The sequence below is a fragment of the Nanorana parkeri genome, unplaced genomic scaffold, assembly GCF_000935625.1.
Source record: "Nanorana parkeri isolate BGI_ZX_2015 unplaced genomic scaffold, ASM93562v1 scaffold8, whole genome shotgun sequence".
NCBI lineage: Eukaryota > Metazoa > Chordata > Amphibia > Anura > Dicroglossidae > Nanorana > Nanorana parkeri.
This window is the reverse complement of record NW_017306276.1, coordinates 396,101-413,643: the sequence shown is the minus strand read 5'-3', so window position 1 is coordinate 413,643 and position 17,543 is coordinate 396,101. Positions and strand designations below refer to the sequence as shown.

The window sequence follows — 17,543 nt, the reverse complement described above, 5'->3', positions numbered from 1 at the left end:
TATAAATCCCCCAAACACACTCATATTAAAAAAAGACAAAAGATGAATGACATCTCCCCCTAATTTAAAGAACATATTGTGGGTTTGTGCATATTTATTATAAAGAGAACCAAAAATGTTAATTAGAAAATATTTATTATTTAGTCAAGTAAATATGAAATAATGCATTTTAACACTTGGCATTCTCCTTTTGGGAAAGCAAATAGGGCTTTAGGCTCCCTTTCCACGTGCTCAAAAAGCCTGCTTACACAATTCAGTAGCTTAAAGTGATATCAAAAGTCAAAATATTTTTAAGCTATTCCAAATGCTGATACAAAATTATTAAAAAATAGTTTGTGTTTAACACTACTTTAAACTGGAATTTACACACACACTTGTGAATGAGTCACATGATGATGACAGACGACTGTCTAAAAGGCAATTATTATTGGTGTCTTTTTACATAACCCACAATTCTCTGGGAATCCTTTTTCATGTTTAAATGCGTATTTGTAAAACAAAACTTTTCTATAATAAAAGCAAAGAAAAAGTAAATAAGCAAAAAGTTCCATTGTCATTGCCTTGTCTTGAAACATGCAAATCAAAAAATTGCATAATTCCTAACCATCTAAATTGTTGGGGTGGTAGGGGAGCTATTCACAAACACAGTTTCATTAAGAAAGAAAAATATTTCTATGGTCATTGCATTTGCCTGGACACATGCAATAAACTGCATAATTCACAACCACCTTGATGGTTTCATTCAGCAGAAAGAAGAGCTAATAAGTTCATTACTAAGCACAGAATTAACTGCGGTCAAGTGACTACAGTAAAGATGTTATGGAAGAGTGTGTGTGTGTGTGTGTGTGTGTGTGTGTGTGTGTGTGTGTGTGTATACACACACACATGTATATATATATATATGTGTGTGTATGTACACATTTATTTGCTTTCATACATGTCCTCTGTATGTATGTGTATAACAAATGTAAATATCTCATTAAAAGTTACTTAAAACAGGACATGTGATCCCATCTTATCCTAGAGAACATCTACATATAACATCTTTAATCCCAGAGGCACAGTAGGTGGCTGTACTGTCATTAACAAGATGATTTCACATACCTCGATTTCCTTGCCTGGTGACATGGGATTTGGGCTTGCAACTCCTCCAGCATTGTGCGTCATCTTCACAAAACCTTTGGACTCATTTGTAAACAACTCAAGATACTGATTGACCACTCTGTTGACACACAATTGTGACAGTATATTTTCAGCTTGTGCATGGATTATGATTGTCCTTTGAAATAGTTACTGGATAACCCCTTGACCAATACACACCCAGTGGCAATTTTTTTTTATATTATGTACAGCTGCTTTGTAATGTAAAAAGCCCAACAGCAAACATTTGCCTGCAACTCAATATATAAACACCCATTTGCTAATTTTCCAGGCTAATTTTTAAGTCGAACTGTAAATGTCACCAATAAACTCAGGCTGCTTGAAAACATTGTAAGTCCTGAACATAGGATTTATTTTTCTCTTTTCATAGTTACTCAAGCCAAAAACTCTTATGATGGTTTGGAGGCTGCAGCTAAAGACTGATGGGCTCTGTGGATAAACTTTGGTCTCTGCACAGCAGTTCAATACAACCAGCCATGTCAAAGCTACAGAGGATCAATCATTAAATATCATGCTCCCTGCAGATTGCACCATTGTAGCGTTCAAAAGGCTGTTGAACCGCTGTACAGGGACCGCTGCTCTCCCACAGCAGCCTTCGGACCAGAAGTGGCGTTTTCTGCACCCGTAGCACAGTAAGATTTTCAATATTCGTCAGCTAAAATTAAAATTTTAGCAGATGAATCGACGATGGAAAACGTTTTTATTTACATTATAAAAAATACTCTTTGTGATGAGAGCTTCAAAATTAACCTTTAAGTAGAGACCTAGGATTGTGCAACTGTACATGTTGCTAGTTTTCAGGCCCGGCATCAAACCTTAACATTAAATAAAGTATCATTTTAGTTTATAAACTGAGCTGCTAACACTGCGGATGACTCTCTCACCACTACAAACTAATATCAGAGTTAAATTTTAAAAATGCATTCATGTACCTTAACAAAAATGTATGTTACTGGTGCATCACTCAGCTGTAGATCCTCAAATCATCTCTGAATTGGTGCCGACACTGTCCTTCCTTCTGGAGGGGGGCTACATTTGTTCTCCATGGTCCCTGTGTGTGTTGTAAAGTAGCTTGCTCCCATGATGGACTATAATCTCAATACAAATAAACAAACTAAACATGAGATTGTAGTCCATCATGGAAGTGAGCTTGGAGTGGTGGCTGCTATACAACACACACACAGGGACCATGGGGGACAAATGTTTGATTTGATGATTTACTGGACTTCAGACTGCTGCAGAGGAGGGGGAGACACATTCCAGGGACTGGTCTAAGAAGAAGCCAGCTCGGAGCTTTGGGTGATTTTTTTTTAAAAACCTAGATACACACAGTCCGTGTGTGTCTAGGTTAAAAAAAAAAATAACCCGCTGTAAGGGTTATTAAAAAACAAAACACGGAGTTCTTCTTTAAAGGCACATTGGCTATTTTTCCTGAAATATGTTCAACCATGTTTTAAAATGTAATTGCATCACTAACGATAAACGAAAACAAGTTTTTATTTTAAAAAATACACTCACCGATCTATATCAATTTTTGATCCAACGAGAAATCTGAAAGGATAAAATATTCCATTAAATTACACAATTTTACAAAATGTTCAATGTAAAGTAACAGATGTATTAACATTTGCAGTTTGATGAAAGTTGTTTGGATATGCATGCTGTACGCACTGCTTTTATACAGTCTCAAGTCTTTGTATACAAGGACATCATTTTATTGCAACATTAACCTTCAGAAAGCTATAGAAGTGGTGCCAAGAAGAATAAGCCAAAAGGTTGGATAAAGGGTAAAGCCAACAAGCCCTGTGCGGTGTGCAACAGACAGGCGGCCATTTGCATTAGTATCTGAAATCTGTCCCATTTCAGACCACGGTCAGAAGTGGGAGTGAGGAGGAAGTGACCAATTAGTATCTGATCAGATAAGAATGTATTTAATTTTATTTTTATATAATTGCTCCAGTTACTGGGAAGAACAGAAAATTGTGACACAGCCTGAAGCTGGTATAAAAGAACAACAATATAAAAGACAATGCTCAAGGGAAAGTCCTTACTGAAATAATAGATGGATGGAGGGAAATTACAATAAAACAAAATGATTGAAGTTAATCTGTATGGTAGTTAGATGGAAGGAAACAATAAAAGGTAATTATTGAAGTTACTATATACCAAAGACAAATGAATCTGTAGAACTCACTGAGAAGAAGGGGAGTGGAAGTCATCATCCTCTTCAGCTTTGGAGGTCTGCATTTTACCGAAGTACAAAGGATTGCCTATGTTCTGGAAAATGGTCAATTTCCCTCTGTTGAATGGGCTCCCAGATTCACATTCAAATAGATAATCCTCTTTTGTATCCTGCAGAGAAAAAAATGCACCAAATAACCACAAAAAAAAAAAATTCTAAGTAGTCAGTCTGATATCCTGTACACATTCTCCACCAACAGAACATATTAGAGCTCTTTCACATAGGCATTCCGATCAGGTCCACCCCAATGCTAGTCTATAGGCAGCTGGATTAAAATGGATGGGTGTCTGTTTACATCCAGTTACCCCCAGCTCCGGCAAGGTCCAGAAAAAAATTAAACGGATCAGAGTTTTGTTTCGCTGGACCAGATCGTAGTGAATCAGGTGTAATCTGATGTAAACAAACACAAGTTTTACATCTGATTCCCAATACACCAGCTTAGATCTAGTAATCTCAGTTTTTTCCTCCATCGCAAGATGAAGGAAAAAACTAGACAGACACCGATGTCACAATGGTGACATCCATTCTGATCAGCAGGGGATCCATACACAGATCCCCTCCTCATCGGACCATGTAAAAGAGGCCTTAAGCTAGCCATGCATGGCTAGATTTTCCCTTGTTCAGTTAGCGAGTTGCACGAGAGAAAAGCAATACATTCCCCGCTGCCCACTGTTGGCTACTGTATTTTGCAGGCACAGCACCTGCAGTTGCCTGAATACCCTAGCATTGACTGTATTAGGTAGGATTCAGGCCCTGTTTGGTCAGTGATCTTCCAACTGGCTCAGCCGATTTTTATATTGACTTGTCGAGCTGGGTGGTGCTTGCAGGGCCACCCATGGCCGATTGCTGCATTCGGGCAGGGTATGGCCAGCATTAGCCTAAAATGGCCAACACCGTAGATTAGGTCATAAAATTAAGAGAAATATCTCAAATTCTGAACAAGCTTGAGTACCCTTACATGTACATTTGGGAATATTATTTTTTGCCTCTGTCTACATTTTAAATCCATATGCATATATACTTATTACTTCAACTTTAGTCTGTAAGACAGACTCAAGTGATAATTATACAAAGCCAGTCAGGCGCTACAATATGATTTGCATTACACATAGACCTGTTCAACAGGCATGGCTGTCAGACCTCCACAGCAATCTGTCACACCAAAAATGAAGAGTGACGCAACAGGAGGAAAATGTACTCTGCTTTCAGACTAAATTCACACTGCACACATGCACTGCACTATAACACAAACAGTAAAATAAATATTGGTCAGAAAGGGATTTAATTACTCACATCTGCTGGCCAGACAGTAGGTTGCGAGTCATCAAGTTTGAAAGATTTTTCCACTTTTGCATACTTTTCAACCTGGGCAACGGAGAGAAGGAATGATTATGGTGCTAATATAAATGAACTGAATTCTGAAAGTAAACATCATTTATGCCGCACCGGGATATTAAGTTACATCACAGTGTAGTTCCACTTTTGCTGTGAAATCTGAGAACATGCTGAGAACTATATGTTTTGTTATGTGTTCCTATTCACACAGCATACCAAATAATATTTTTTGTTACCATTTCTTTGGAGGAGACCTTTATAAAGACTGCAAGCTATTCTAAACAGTCTCAAAGGGACTCTGTCTCCATAGAAAGACTAGGGACAATCTGAGCTTCCCCTCATTAACATACAATGCTTCTAGGTTGTTAAGCCTTTGTTAGGACAGTGTTCAAATGTACTTTACAACTGATAAGGAAGTCTGATAGCACAGTGCAGACAGGGTTAATTGGAGTAAACATAGCAAACGACAACCCCCCCTTTTTTTCCTTTATCAGTCCCCGCCGTCTCCCTCTGCGACTTGGTTTTCGGGGTCGTGGGACCATGCCAAATGCCCTTAGGATGGAGTGCGGGGAGCGGAGCAGAGAAACATCTGCTCCCTGCTCTGCGATCAGCTACACAGGATCGTTGTACACGCAGCGCTCCTGTGTCAGCTGTCACAAGTAGAGCTGTACAGAAGATCCAGCACCCATGTGCTGGATCTTCTATATTGGAGGGCAGGCTCATAAAGAGAACCTGTCGCCTCTGAATGCCATCACACAGGGGCCTGTTATCCCCGGTGGGATAGCTATAAGGTGGGAAAAAAAAAAGGAGAAAAAATAATGAAATTAAGAAAACCAAAATAATAAGATAAATACAAATTTAAAAAAATGAAAACCAACCCCGCCATCTGCATGCTAATAAATGCACACATAGGGCATTGTGTGTATGGGTGATGAGTGCTGCCCTCATTCCCGTGTGACATAGTGTGGTAGCTGGGCAGCAGCGCTCTCTAACACACACAAAGTGCATTAAAGGGTAAGTTCACTTTCCTAAGTAATTTGGAAAAATTGAATTACCCGCTCAAATCTTCCCCTGCCCACTATACTTACCCTTCAGCGAACGGTCCTCCTCCTCCACCTGCACAGGTGTACTATCCGTCCTTCCCCTCCACCTGCACAAGTGTACTACAGCCATGCACTATGGATTTTGAATTTCACTCACAAATTGGGAGTACTCTTCGGTCAGCGCGGTCACCTCACAGCACGGACTAATGAGAAGCGCTTCTTAGCTCAGTTAAATACGGTTTTGGGTGACATATTTTGTATCATGACATGTAGATTGGGCCCCCGCGTGATCCTTGATCAAGCTTTCAGGTATCTTCCCAACTATGGAAGATAGGCTTGCAGGTCTGTAATTACCTGGTAAAGACTTTGATTCCTTTTTAAATATAGGCACCACATTGGCCTTGCGAAAATCCATTCGTACCAAGCCAGTCATTAGAGAGCCTCTAACAATTAGATACATTGGCTTCAAAATGATACAGCTCAGTTCTTTGAGGACACGTGGGTGAAAGCCATGCGATGCAGGTGCTTTGTTCCCCTCAATTTTGTCTGTTTGTGAACCATAATCTCTTTTGTTTTTATATTATAAAACAGGGTAAGACTTTTGCATGTGTGAACATAAATGAAAACAGAGCAAACAATTGTGTAATAAAATAGTAACTGTATACTCACATCCACTTCAGAGGGTACAGCAAATGAACACGGGTTTTGTTTCCATATGTCAACACACTAAAAGAGAATGTATCAATCACAACTGGTTCCGGAAATCTTATGATTTATACAAACAAAATAAACACTAACATTACATTCATTTGCCCAGGACTTACATTCCCAATTTTAGATATCTTAAGGTCAAACTGGGGTTGTGAGGCTTTCCTTTCTTTCCTTTTATGTAGATAGTCGAGCAGTCTGAGCTGTGGCGGGGTCGGACAATTTGATAATTCCTGTTGCCTGTTTAGAGCTGGTCGGGAATACCTTTTCAAACACCTTCATAAGAAAACAAGAGATTACAGTCACCTCATTACCTCTTCCTCACAAAAAAAACAAACTCAAGGTGGTCATTGTCCCCTTCCCAAGGAACAGCGACATTCACAAACACCTGTTGTTCCTGCTAGTAAAGTCCACCTAATGCAGCTTCCCGTAATGGGGTGACCACGCTGCAGCACTGCTCCTCTATTCAGAGCAGCACTGTCACGCTTTTGTAGTCTTTGCCTGCCTGCACTACAGATGGATAATATATTGTTACATGGGCGGTTATCAGCATTCTCACTGACTATTCGCAAGCATGTATTAATCAGGACCTGGCCATATCCAGTCCCACCCACTGCTTTGTGGAAAAGCACTGCCTTTGTTTCAGAAACCCCCCCCACTGTGAGCTGCAGTGTCTGGGAGGGAAAGCATGTGAGACACAAATGAAGGACGAATTGGCTCAGTCAGGGAAGGTTAAGGAACTTTTGTTTTGGTTCTTTTAACTTTAGGAGGGTTGTACATCACTGGATTTTGGATCTATATAATGCAGTATCTGAAGCACTCTGCTATCCTATCTTTTAAATTAGCTGCTACAATGCATAAATCAATTCAGTAACAACAAATCACATAACAAAACGGGCTTATGTCATTATCTATCTATCTAGATCTCTATCTATCTAGATCTCTATCTATCTAGATCTCTATCTATCTAGATCTCTATCTATCTATGGTCTGGACATGATCCTGGCATGGTGTGAACAAGCCCAAAAGGGTAAGTTGACTTTCCCAAGTGAATTTGGGAAAATGGAATTATCCACTTAAATATGCCCCCCTCTCCCAGACCTGCGCTATGGATTTTGAATTTTGCTCGCCATTTGCAAGCACAAATCAAGGGGGCCAGATTGGAGCGGGTAATTCCATTTTCTCAAATTCACTTTAAAAAGTGAAGTAAACAACATCTACATTAGAAAGTGATAGCTTTGACAAATACTGTGGTAAGGAAAAAAAAAAGTTTTTTTTTTCTTTTTTCCACAGAACGACATGTTACATACAGCAGAAGACAGATATGAAGCAGACAAGAATATGGGATCTGTTACTCTGGCATTTTATAAAAAATAAAGTTCAAGCAAGTACAGCCAAGAAAAACACATTTAGGAGAGCACAAAGGCAGCAATCGATACCTGTTCTTTGTAAGCTTGTCATTCTGCTTAAAAGAAGAGGTCAAATGCCAAGGCTACCAATACCCAACTGGGCTGTAACAGACCTCGGCACTAAACAGGGTGGAAGCGTGAATGGAAGCATTCACTGTATCTGCATTAAAAAGTAGAACTGAAGCCCAAACTTTTGGGGGATATAACCATTTTCAGTTTTTCTTGCCATCTGCGTCCCATTAGGGAGGTTTTTCATTCACTCGCTGTCCCTCCAAAGTGAAGGACATTCCTGGTGATCAGTAGGGTCACCACGGCTAGTGTTCCCTTTGGAAGATTTCCCATTTCTTTCTGTTTTGGTAGGGAACACTTAGAAATGTCCATTGTACCCAAGCAGTACCCTGGACCATTTATCTTGTGTCTTTAGTTTCTTCTTTTAAATAGCAGAGCACATCCTGGTATGCGAGAATGCCTGAGCACTTTTTTTGCCTAAAACCTCATAGTTGTATAGAAGTAGTGTACATGTAACGCACTTCTGCCTCTGATCTGGAGTAACATCTGTACTGCCTGGTGGAAGCCCTGACACAAAGCAGCAAAACCTTGTCTCTACAAAGATTGCTACCGCCACACTGCATAAAGAGTGCAGAGCAAGGCACGATAAGTCAGTAATGTGGAAAGATCAGCTGCAGGGAGACCACAGACAATACTATTAAATAGTCCTCTGCTTCCCTCTTTTAAGCCTCAGCTTCTAGTGTCCCTCACTAATTGACAGAATATGTATGTCAAAATTTATGTGCACATCAGAACTCTACAAAAGGAGTTTTCAAATTAATAAAAAGAGTGCATACTAACTCCTCTGAATAGAAGTCCCTTCTTACCAAACTCCAATCATAAGTTACAGTGACACCCCCAATGGTGAACAAAGGGCAGCCATTCAAAGAAAACAGTCATTATACATTAATTATACAATAAGGCCCTGTTCGCACCAGGGCGGTTCAGGCGCGCGGATTTGTCCACGTTGAACCGCTGACATGAACGATCCCATGCATTACTATGGGGACCGTTCATGTAATCGCACAGTTCCGGCCGATCCGAGCCGCCTGAAATGCTCCCTGAACCTTTTTCATTCCATATAGATTTGAATGGAAAACGGATGATCAGTTCATTTTTAATTGTGTTTCGGAGCTGAAACGTGTGTAAAAACAGCCAAAACCGCCCCACGCTGAAACGCATCCGCCCTGGTATGAATGGGGCCTTAAAAACTCAGAGAAGAAAACAAATAAACAGCAGGGCGATGAGGCCTTGTGGGAGTTTAACCCAAGACACCAGCATATAGAGCATAAAGCACAAGTCACTGCATATTATTTACTAATGCGCTTAGTGAGACTCGTCCCCTAAATGTAAGTCTAGTTATCAACAGGGGATGCAAGTTATGGATGCACTAGGACATCACATTATGCAAAGTAAAAAAAATATCAATCAACTGCATGAATTCCATGTAAAACAGGAAAAGATAAAAAAAAAAAAAGGATGAGCAATGTTTTTAGAAGCTTATTACCAAAGAAGTGAGACTTTCTTCCAACGAATACCAGTAAATTTGCTCCCCCCACTCCCCATGGGAGGAAATGAATAGGAAGCCATGACCGTTTCTCCTTAACCAAAAGCTCTGCAGATCAATACTTTTTATTAAATGGTATAAATAAGAAAAACTCAATGCTCTTGCATTCTTCTCGCTCTCTCAAGACATTAACTAAGATTTGTGTCTTTGGAAGTAGTTTGACCTTGACGTTCCAAGCATTACATTAATCCTGTTCCCTATAGACTATTGATGTCAACATTAATGTTCGAGAGAAGTTAAGGGGAAATCTCACCGTTTCATGGGAACCGTGTTCATCTTCTGCTTGTTGAACAGAAGGCGATTTGTAGTGCAAGCAACGGAGATGGATGGGTCAAGGCACAAGGGCTCCGCTGTTGCCAGAATCAGCTGGCTCTCGAGCAGTAGTTTGTCTTCCTACACAAGATAGAGGAATAAGTGAAAGCATAACATGGCACAATATGTAAGAGTTAACACGATAGATTGTGCAAGCATCAATGGGTCTTTCTCCAAATACTTCTGCAACAGCCATAACGCATATGTACAATAAATCTACAGTTGTGAGTTACATTTATGAATATGATCTACATAACTTGAAGTTACATTTCAAGTAACTTTACTTAAAGTCAACCCCCAGCCAAACCTTTAGTTTTAGATAGCATTGGGAATAGTTAGACCCCCCCCCCCAAAAAAAAACTGACAGAATTTTTGACTCCACCAGGAGACTTCTGCCCATTTTCTGTCCCTTTCACCAGGGCAATAAAGGAACAGGAGTCAGCAGGCTAGAAAGGCACAATTCGGCTTTGGCTTTAACTCGTGCTGCAGTGTCAGGTAAGCAAAGCCCCCACATAGGGGGAAGTAGAAATATTTTATGGGAAGCCTGCAAAATGATAATTTAACACTGTGTAGTCAGTCTCTTACATGATGTCTACTGTTACTGGGTCCCTTCAAAGTTCTTTGTATCTTGTTGCTTAAAAGGAGAACTATTAGGTGAGTGCTTTTCACTCACCTCATAGTTCTGGCCGACCTGTGACAATGAGACTGTCACAGGTCAGCTCAGTAGATCGGGAGGTGAGCGAACACATAACGGCGTTCGCTCACCTCTCGATCCGGTCACGGCTCTCTGCCGTGACAGGGGCTTGATTCCCCCCTCCGATCCGCCATTGCTGACTGGCGGAACGGACGTGGAGGGGGCGGGTACAGCTGGCTCGGCCTATAGATAGGCAGAGCCAGCTGTCAGTCACGCAGCAGGGCGGATCTCAGCACAATTGTCGGGATCTGCTTCAGCTGCGGCGTCTCAGTATACCGCGAGCTAAAGCTCGCGGTATACTGAGCCTAGGGTGACGGGAGGACGCTAGTTTGTGTCCTCCCGTTACCATAAGGTGATGAAAACAGTGTTAGTACCTGAATTTTACCTGGTATCAGCCCCTTGCTGTTTACTGTATACCAGACTTTAAAAGGGGGGTGAGGCAAGCAGTGCAAGTGAGGTGCTGCAATGCAAGAGGCATGCTGATAACAGGAGAGCGAAAAGTGACAGAGATGAGCGCATTAGTGTGCTACTTCTCCTTTCATTGCCTAGTCACAGAGTATAGGTAGGGAGGAGATCTGGAAGTGAAAGTAAAATGGCAGCAGAGAAAGAACAGGTCCCCTGCCAACGAGCACTGTGCTTTGTGGCAGGGTACCTGTGGGGACCTGCCACTGCCAAATATCAAGATTGGATGGACAGAACACCTTTGGCAGGTAAAACGGCTCTCATATTTGTATTTCACCTGTGTATTTAGCCGTTTGCCTGCAGTTCAGCTCTAGGGCATATGCACTCATCATGTATTCTCTGCTATGAAAGGAAGAAACAAAGAATACAAAAATACCTGCACTGACCATTCCCACTAGTTTTAATCTGCAGAACTGTAGATTAAATGCATGTGGTATGTGAGTCATGTGCTGTGTATTAAGGACTGGTGCTAACCAAGATTGCGTTATAAGGTCAAAGTCAAGATCAAAGTGAAGAGGGATATACACAGGAATGTCAGCCAGATAATTTTATCGTATTCCCCCAAAGGATTTGGTTAAAGTTTCTAGCAGCTTTAGTCACATTGACACTTGCTTCTGATTTGTGTTCGCAATGTGTGTTTGGTAGAGTTCAGAGGTAATAAAACAGAAAATAATATTTTCTTCAAGTGACTCCTGAGAGAATGGTAACAGTTTCAGTAATTTAAATCTACAAAATTCTAGCAACCTGGGAATGTTAGCAACGTACACACGTGGACACTTGTGTTGCCTTTTTATCATCTCTTACGTGTAAAGGGAAGTAGAAAGATGTTTCTTTAACTGCCTCCGGGCCGGCCGTAGTATTTTTAAGTAACACATAAAAAAGAATTTAAAAAAAAAAAAAAGATATATATTTTTTAAGTCCCCACCCATACATACACGCATGCATACATGCGTCGGGGGCGCATACGTGCAAAAAAGACGATTGCGCCCATTACGCCGCACATGTTACATATCGCCGCGAACGTCGCAGTGAGAGCAATAAGTCTAGGGCCATCAATCACTGATAACACTAAACTGATGAGCGGTAAAAACGTTTAAAGCGTCGCCTATGGCTAATTTTGGTTGCTGCCGTTTTCTGCGATGTCGCGGGTGCGCGCAATTTTAAAGCTTGACATGTTTGGTGTCTATTTAACCGACGTGACCCGATCTTTTATATTTGACCAAAAAACTGGGTAATAATAAATGTTTCCTAACATAATGTTAAAAAAAACGTTTTTTTTTTCAAAATTTTCAGTAATTTTTCCTAATTATAATAAAAAATAAAACCCCCAGTGGTGATTAATACCACCAAAATAAAGCTCTATCTGTCCCCAAAAAATGGTGTAAAATTTATTTCAGTACAGCGTTGCATGACGGAATAAACGTCAGTCAAAGTACCGCAGCGCTGAATACTGAAAAATGGCCTGGCCAGGAAGGGGGTCTAAACACCTGGTCCTGAAGTGGTTAAAGCAAGAAAAAACAAGAACAAACCAACACTATTGCGGGAAAAAGTAAGGTTAAAGCATGAAAATAGAAAGCAGTCTTGAAGCTGTTAAAAAAGAAAAAAAACTCCTGCAAATGAATACAGTTACCTTTAGGCTAGGTTCACACCTGCACGACACCCGGGACGCGTGTCCCAGGGCCACACCATCATGTGCTAGTGCACATAGCGGTTGCCGTGTGACCCCATTTATTTCAATGGGGTGACATCCACACTGCAATTGCTAAAATGACGCGTGACTTATTTAGCGTTCACTTGCACGGGCGGAATCGCAGCGGGAAAATCGACTGCGGTGGGAAACTCCGTGACCGCGCAGCAATCCACGCGGTTTTGAGCACGATTGCCGTGTGGTCATTAGTCGCTCAGGTGTGAACCTAGCCTAAAGTGGTAGTAAAACTGCCAAGACAGACAGGGCAATAGTAGGTCCCCAGGAGGCATTTCCCATAATCTGCTAATATGCACAGATTAGAACATTATGGGCAACGTACCTTACAGGCAATCTTAGAGAGTAACTGCTGCACCCCTTAACGGAACCCCTATGTACAAAAGGAGGGTGCTGTAGTAACCATGGATGTCGCCGTGTATCTTCAGATATGTAGAAAACGTTACCAGCACACCTATGACTAGTGTCAACAATCCATCTTCTTTATTGATGCAGACTGTCAAATAACAATGTTTCGGGGGCCACGCAGGGTCCCCTTCATCAGGTTTTAATATGACGATTGTGCCATATTAAAACCTGAAGAAGGGGACCCTGCGTGGCCCCCGAAACATTGTTATTTGACAGTCTGCATCAATAAAGAAGATGGATGGTTGACATTTTAGTGAAATGCATTTGAGTCAAGAGAAGGTGAGAGAGTTCTAATCCTTTCCCACTCTATCCAAAGCAAAAAAGGTTTTTGGCTGAACATACACTTTTGATATTATTGGGGCAGCAGTAGCAACAGCAGCAAGCTATAGCCAGATCTCTAATACAAGATATCAGCATATATAGATTTAACCACATTAAAAAACATGAAACGTAACAAGTTACCTGTGTCCACTTGTGGTTGTCACTAGTGATGGCATGTATGTCGGAGACTAAAGTCTGGGAAGAAATAAGAATAGGTATATGAAAATAAGGTACAAAGAAGTACTTGTACTTTGGGTACAAATGCTCAAAGGCTTACTTTATCATGGAAGCCCAATATACAATGACCAAGTGCAATAATCCATGGCAACCAGACAGAATGTTTTTGAAATCTGGTTGGTGTGGGTTACAGTACTTTGCACAGTGACTGTACACTACACTGCCCTACAAAGTACAATAATGCTAGGCATAGACACGAGAGAGCAATAAATACCTGGGAATAAACACTGGTGACTGGTCACCCTGCGCCCTCTCACCAAAGTGCATTTATGTACAAAGGCATTTGTGTACGTAAGTTATAGCCATTCTCCCATCTTTGCATGGCAAAGTTAATAATAATCGAAAGCCAGGCGCAAATGGTTTCTCTTATATGGCCACCACACATGCACTGATATTTAAAAGGAAAGAACCATTACAGTCAGGTGCCATAATGCTACAGACATTGCACGGGTCTTGGAAGAGCACACTGCCTCTCGCAGACAGTTTTCCAACCTTTAGTTTTTAAAGTAGTTTTTTATTTTTGCATAAATCTATTTATCTAAATGCATCTAAAAAGCAGTAAATATATGCAAAAACATTAAAAAAAAACACATTACCAAAAAGTTACTTACCTTTATCACCGCCACTCGCTCCCGTCTGAAGATATGGGGCTTGTTGAGCAGCCGAGCAGGATGATAGGGCGGGCGCATGCGCAGTAGAGATCTTAGGCAGGGATAAAAGGAGACACACAGTGGAGGTGAATGCACGCAGCCGAGAGCGTGCACATTGGACACACACCGGCGCTGGAGGGACTTCTCAATAAAAATGGAAGGAAGAAGATGATCGGCTCAAGAAGTATCATTTAAGGCAAGTCCTTAAAACAGCATAAGGGGGTGAAAACATTTGTGACTTTAATGTCACTTTAAAGGCTTGTTCGCTTTTCAGTATACTCCCCCCCACCCCTGGGATATACACTTTACTAGAACTATAAAATTGCATTTCGTTCAGCAAATCTGTTTTTTTCTAATCACTATCAATGTGCCCCCTTCAGATCATTGCGATATGTTACTCCTGTTACTCCATGTGTGCTACTGTGCACTGCGTTATAGTAGTCTATTAATTTTCAATGGGCTGCTAGCGCACAGCAATGTACCAAAAACTGGACCTGCAGTATTATCTTTTCTAAAACAGCGCACAAAAGTGTGCATCATTTGCATCATGGTGCAATGCAGTGCGGGTCCATTGACACATAGGGGATTATTTATAAATCCCTCACCCAATGTAAGGCTGTGGCATGGTATTCCCACCACTAGATGCAGCCAAAAAGCATAGGAATTTCTTATGTGCCTAGGCTCTGTATAGATGTAAATACCGCTCGTGGCTGGGTGGATAATTGTATAAATCATCCCTTTCTGTTCTTGTTTGTTGGGGTGCCATTGAAAATAATTGGCACTACAAAACACAAAGTGCTGTTTTACATCAAACACATTCATGAATTGTGACTGTGCTAAAGCATGTAGAGCATTATCAACATCATTAAAAGCTTTCTGTATATGACAAATTGATTCTTGTGGTTTAAAGCAGCATGAAACCTGTCAGGAAATATTTTCCACCTACAGAAATCCAACTAAATTTTGCAAGTTGTTTCTACAAACCTTATGGTAACATTGTGTATACCAATGGTTCCCAACAATTGGCTTGGAAGCCACACATTTCTCGCACATCAACTCTCGGTCACCATCTGGAAGCCTCTTGGTAAGTGCTCAGTGACTGTCTCTGACTGAATTAGAGACTTCTAATTAGCATGCAGCCAAGAAAAGCTGCCTTTAAGTGAAAGGATTTAATGCAAACAGCTGAACACACCAATAAAATTGGCATATGAAGGCAGCTGTTTTACTCCAAAGGATTTGTATTTATCTACATCCAGTTTTATGTTTGACACAGCTCTGTCACACCCCACAGCCCCATCTGTCAGGGTAGGAGACCTGATTTCACTCTGCTGGATTTTAGTAACACTTATAGGTCCCCTGCCTATAAAGCTGCCCATACACCTTACAATTTATCTGCAGATTTTCTGTGGTCAGATGGAAAAGGTGCAACAGATTCCTCCATCTACACTTAACTGTGTGGGTGGAGAAATCTCCATCTGGGCCAATCTGTTGCACCTTTTCCATCTGACCACAGAAAATCTGCAGATAATTGTAAGGTGTATGGGCACCATAAGAGGCAGCAGATTGATGAGCTAATCTCTCACTTTGCTTTCTCCATCAGCATGCTCTTTGCACTGCAACAAACTAATTGGCTCCTTGTGCGGCTTCTCCTTCCCCCAGTCTGCGCTCTGCTGTACAATGGCTTCTAGAGGCTGGTTTTAAGTCAAATTCAGGTACTTCTGGTTTGCATTCAAACATTAAGTGTTAAAGTGCAAGGGTTAACTGCAGGTTTTGTCTAATGGGCAAAAATAAAGAAGAAATAGTGACTTGATCCTGGGTCCCGCCTGGCTGTTAGACTGGACAATGCAGCCTCTTCTCCCCCCCCAGGCTACAGCGGTCTAAGGACCTGTCATATCATGTTCAATATGTTCTATTAAACATAAAGATGCTGTGGGACATACCACAGCTGGAGTGGAGAGAGACAGAGGTGAGCGGTCACTGCTCCAGGACCGAGGATAAGATGAGTATTTCTTCTTTATTTCCCCCCTAGAGAAAAACGAGCAGTTAACCCTTGCAGCGCAAGGGATCATTTTTTTAAAATCCCACAAACACCATTTCTAGCAACGCAGCACACCACAGCGCACAGTACTTTGCGACCGTGTGTTGTAGTGTGCAGCAAAACGTGTGTTGGAGTTGCGTTACCTCAGCAGGATGTGGTGACATTCAATTTGAATGCCACCCCAATGCACTAGCCCACATAACATTAGACCATTTCTTGTTGTGGATCACTAACATTCTCAGCTTCTTACAACTGTTAGGGAGTTCAGGTTTCTTCTGGTGAACCTACGTATGAAATGTTATATTATAATTGCATTTTACTACGTTCATTGATCTCTTTGTGCCCTGAAATGCATATTCTGAAATGCTCTGCAGTGAAAAGATATGAAGATCCCTGATTTATAGGACAGCCTTGTGTTTGCTGCAGTTTCCCAGTTTCTCTGACTGGTTATACTGCTAGAAACTGTTTAGATTTGAACACAGCAGTGCTCAGGGGGCCCCCTGGATGCAGCGTCTGAGCGTAGAGAATGATAATGGCCACTGGCTAATGAGGTACAAATCAAGCGTCTCATTTGTCATCAGCTCCATTTCACAAACAATAGACTGGTGAGACTGGAAACATATGCAATATCCCTCCGCTCAACTTTTCACATGAAATCATAAAAAAAAGTTCCATTTTAAATCAAATATTTTCTTTTTAAATAACAGGCACAATTGATCCACAACTGCTCCAGCATGAAAAGGGTCTAATGAACCGCACGAGTGAGTTTTACATTATGAAATATGTGAACTTATAGACCTGCTCATGTGTAGAGTGGCTGCTGATGGGAAAAATATGCTTATAATCATACCGTTTCCTAGAATTTCATGCCTTTGCAACATTCAGGAAATTGATTAGGGATTCTCTGCTTCTAATAAAAATAATACAAATTACTTTCTCTTTTGTATCTATGGACACACAAAATAAAATAGAGGGCTTTATTTAAGGACCCAGTGTATGGAGTAATGATGCATTTTGCCGAAATGCAACCAAAGATCACAGTTGGGTGCTGTCCAATGATAGCCGACTTGTGAACGGCGGTTGTTACTGCAGATAACAGATTTTTTTTTACATTTATAGTTCAACACATAAGTGAACTTTAAGAGGATAATGCACCCTATACGCCCCCCCCCCCCCCTCTCTTTTTTTCCTTTTTTTTTTTTTTTT

General features: G+C 41.0%; 1 protein-coding gene across 5 annotated transcripts in view; it reads right to left on the bottom strand.

The window, feature by feature from the left end:
• Window positions 1-17,543, bottom strand: part of SUPT20H (SPT20 homolog, SAGA complex component) — a 78,100-nt gene that overhangs the window by 34,432 nt on the left and 26,125 nt on the right. For all 5 annotated transcript variants that reach the window (XM_018554278.1, XM_018554307.1, XM_018554291.1 and 2 more), the window contains exons 9-16: window positions 13,554-13,607; window positions 9,767-9,906; window positions 6,606-6,765; window positions 6,451-6,507; window positions 4,697-4,768; window positions 3,356-3,513; window positions 2,680-2,712; window positions 1,105-1,222 (exon numbers count right to left, since the gene is read on the bottom strand). In XM_018554278.1, coding sequence (XP_018409780.1) covers window positions 1,105-1,222; window positions 2,680-2,712; window positions 3,356-3,513; window positions 4,697-4,768; window positions 6,451-6,507; window positions 6,606-6,765; window positions 9,767-9,906; window positions 13,554-13,607 — 792 coding nt within the window. The remainder of the gene's footprint in view (window positions 1-1,104; window positions 1,223-2,679; window positions 2,713-3,355; window positions 3,514-4,696; window positions 4,769-6,450; window positions 6,508-6,605; window positions 6,766-9,766; window positions 9,907-13,553; window positions 13,608-17,543) is intronic.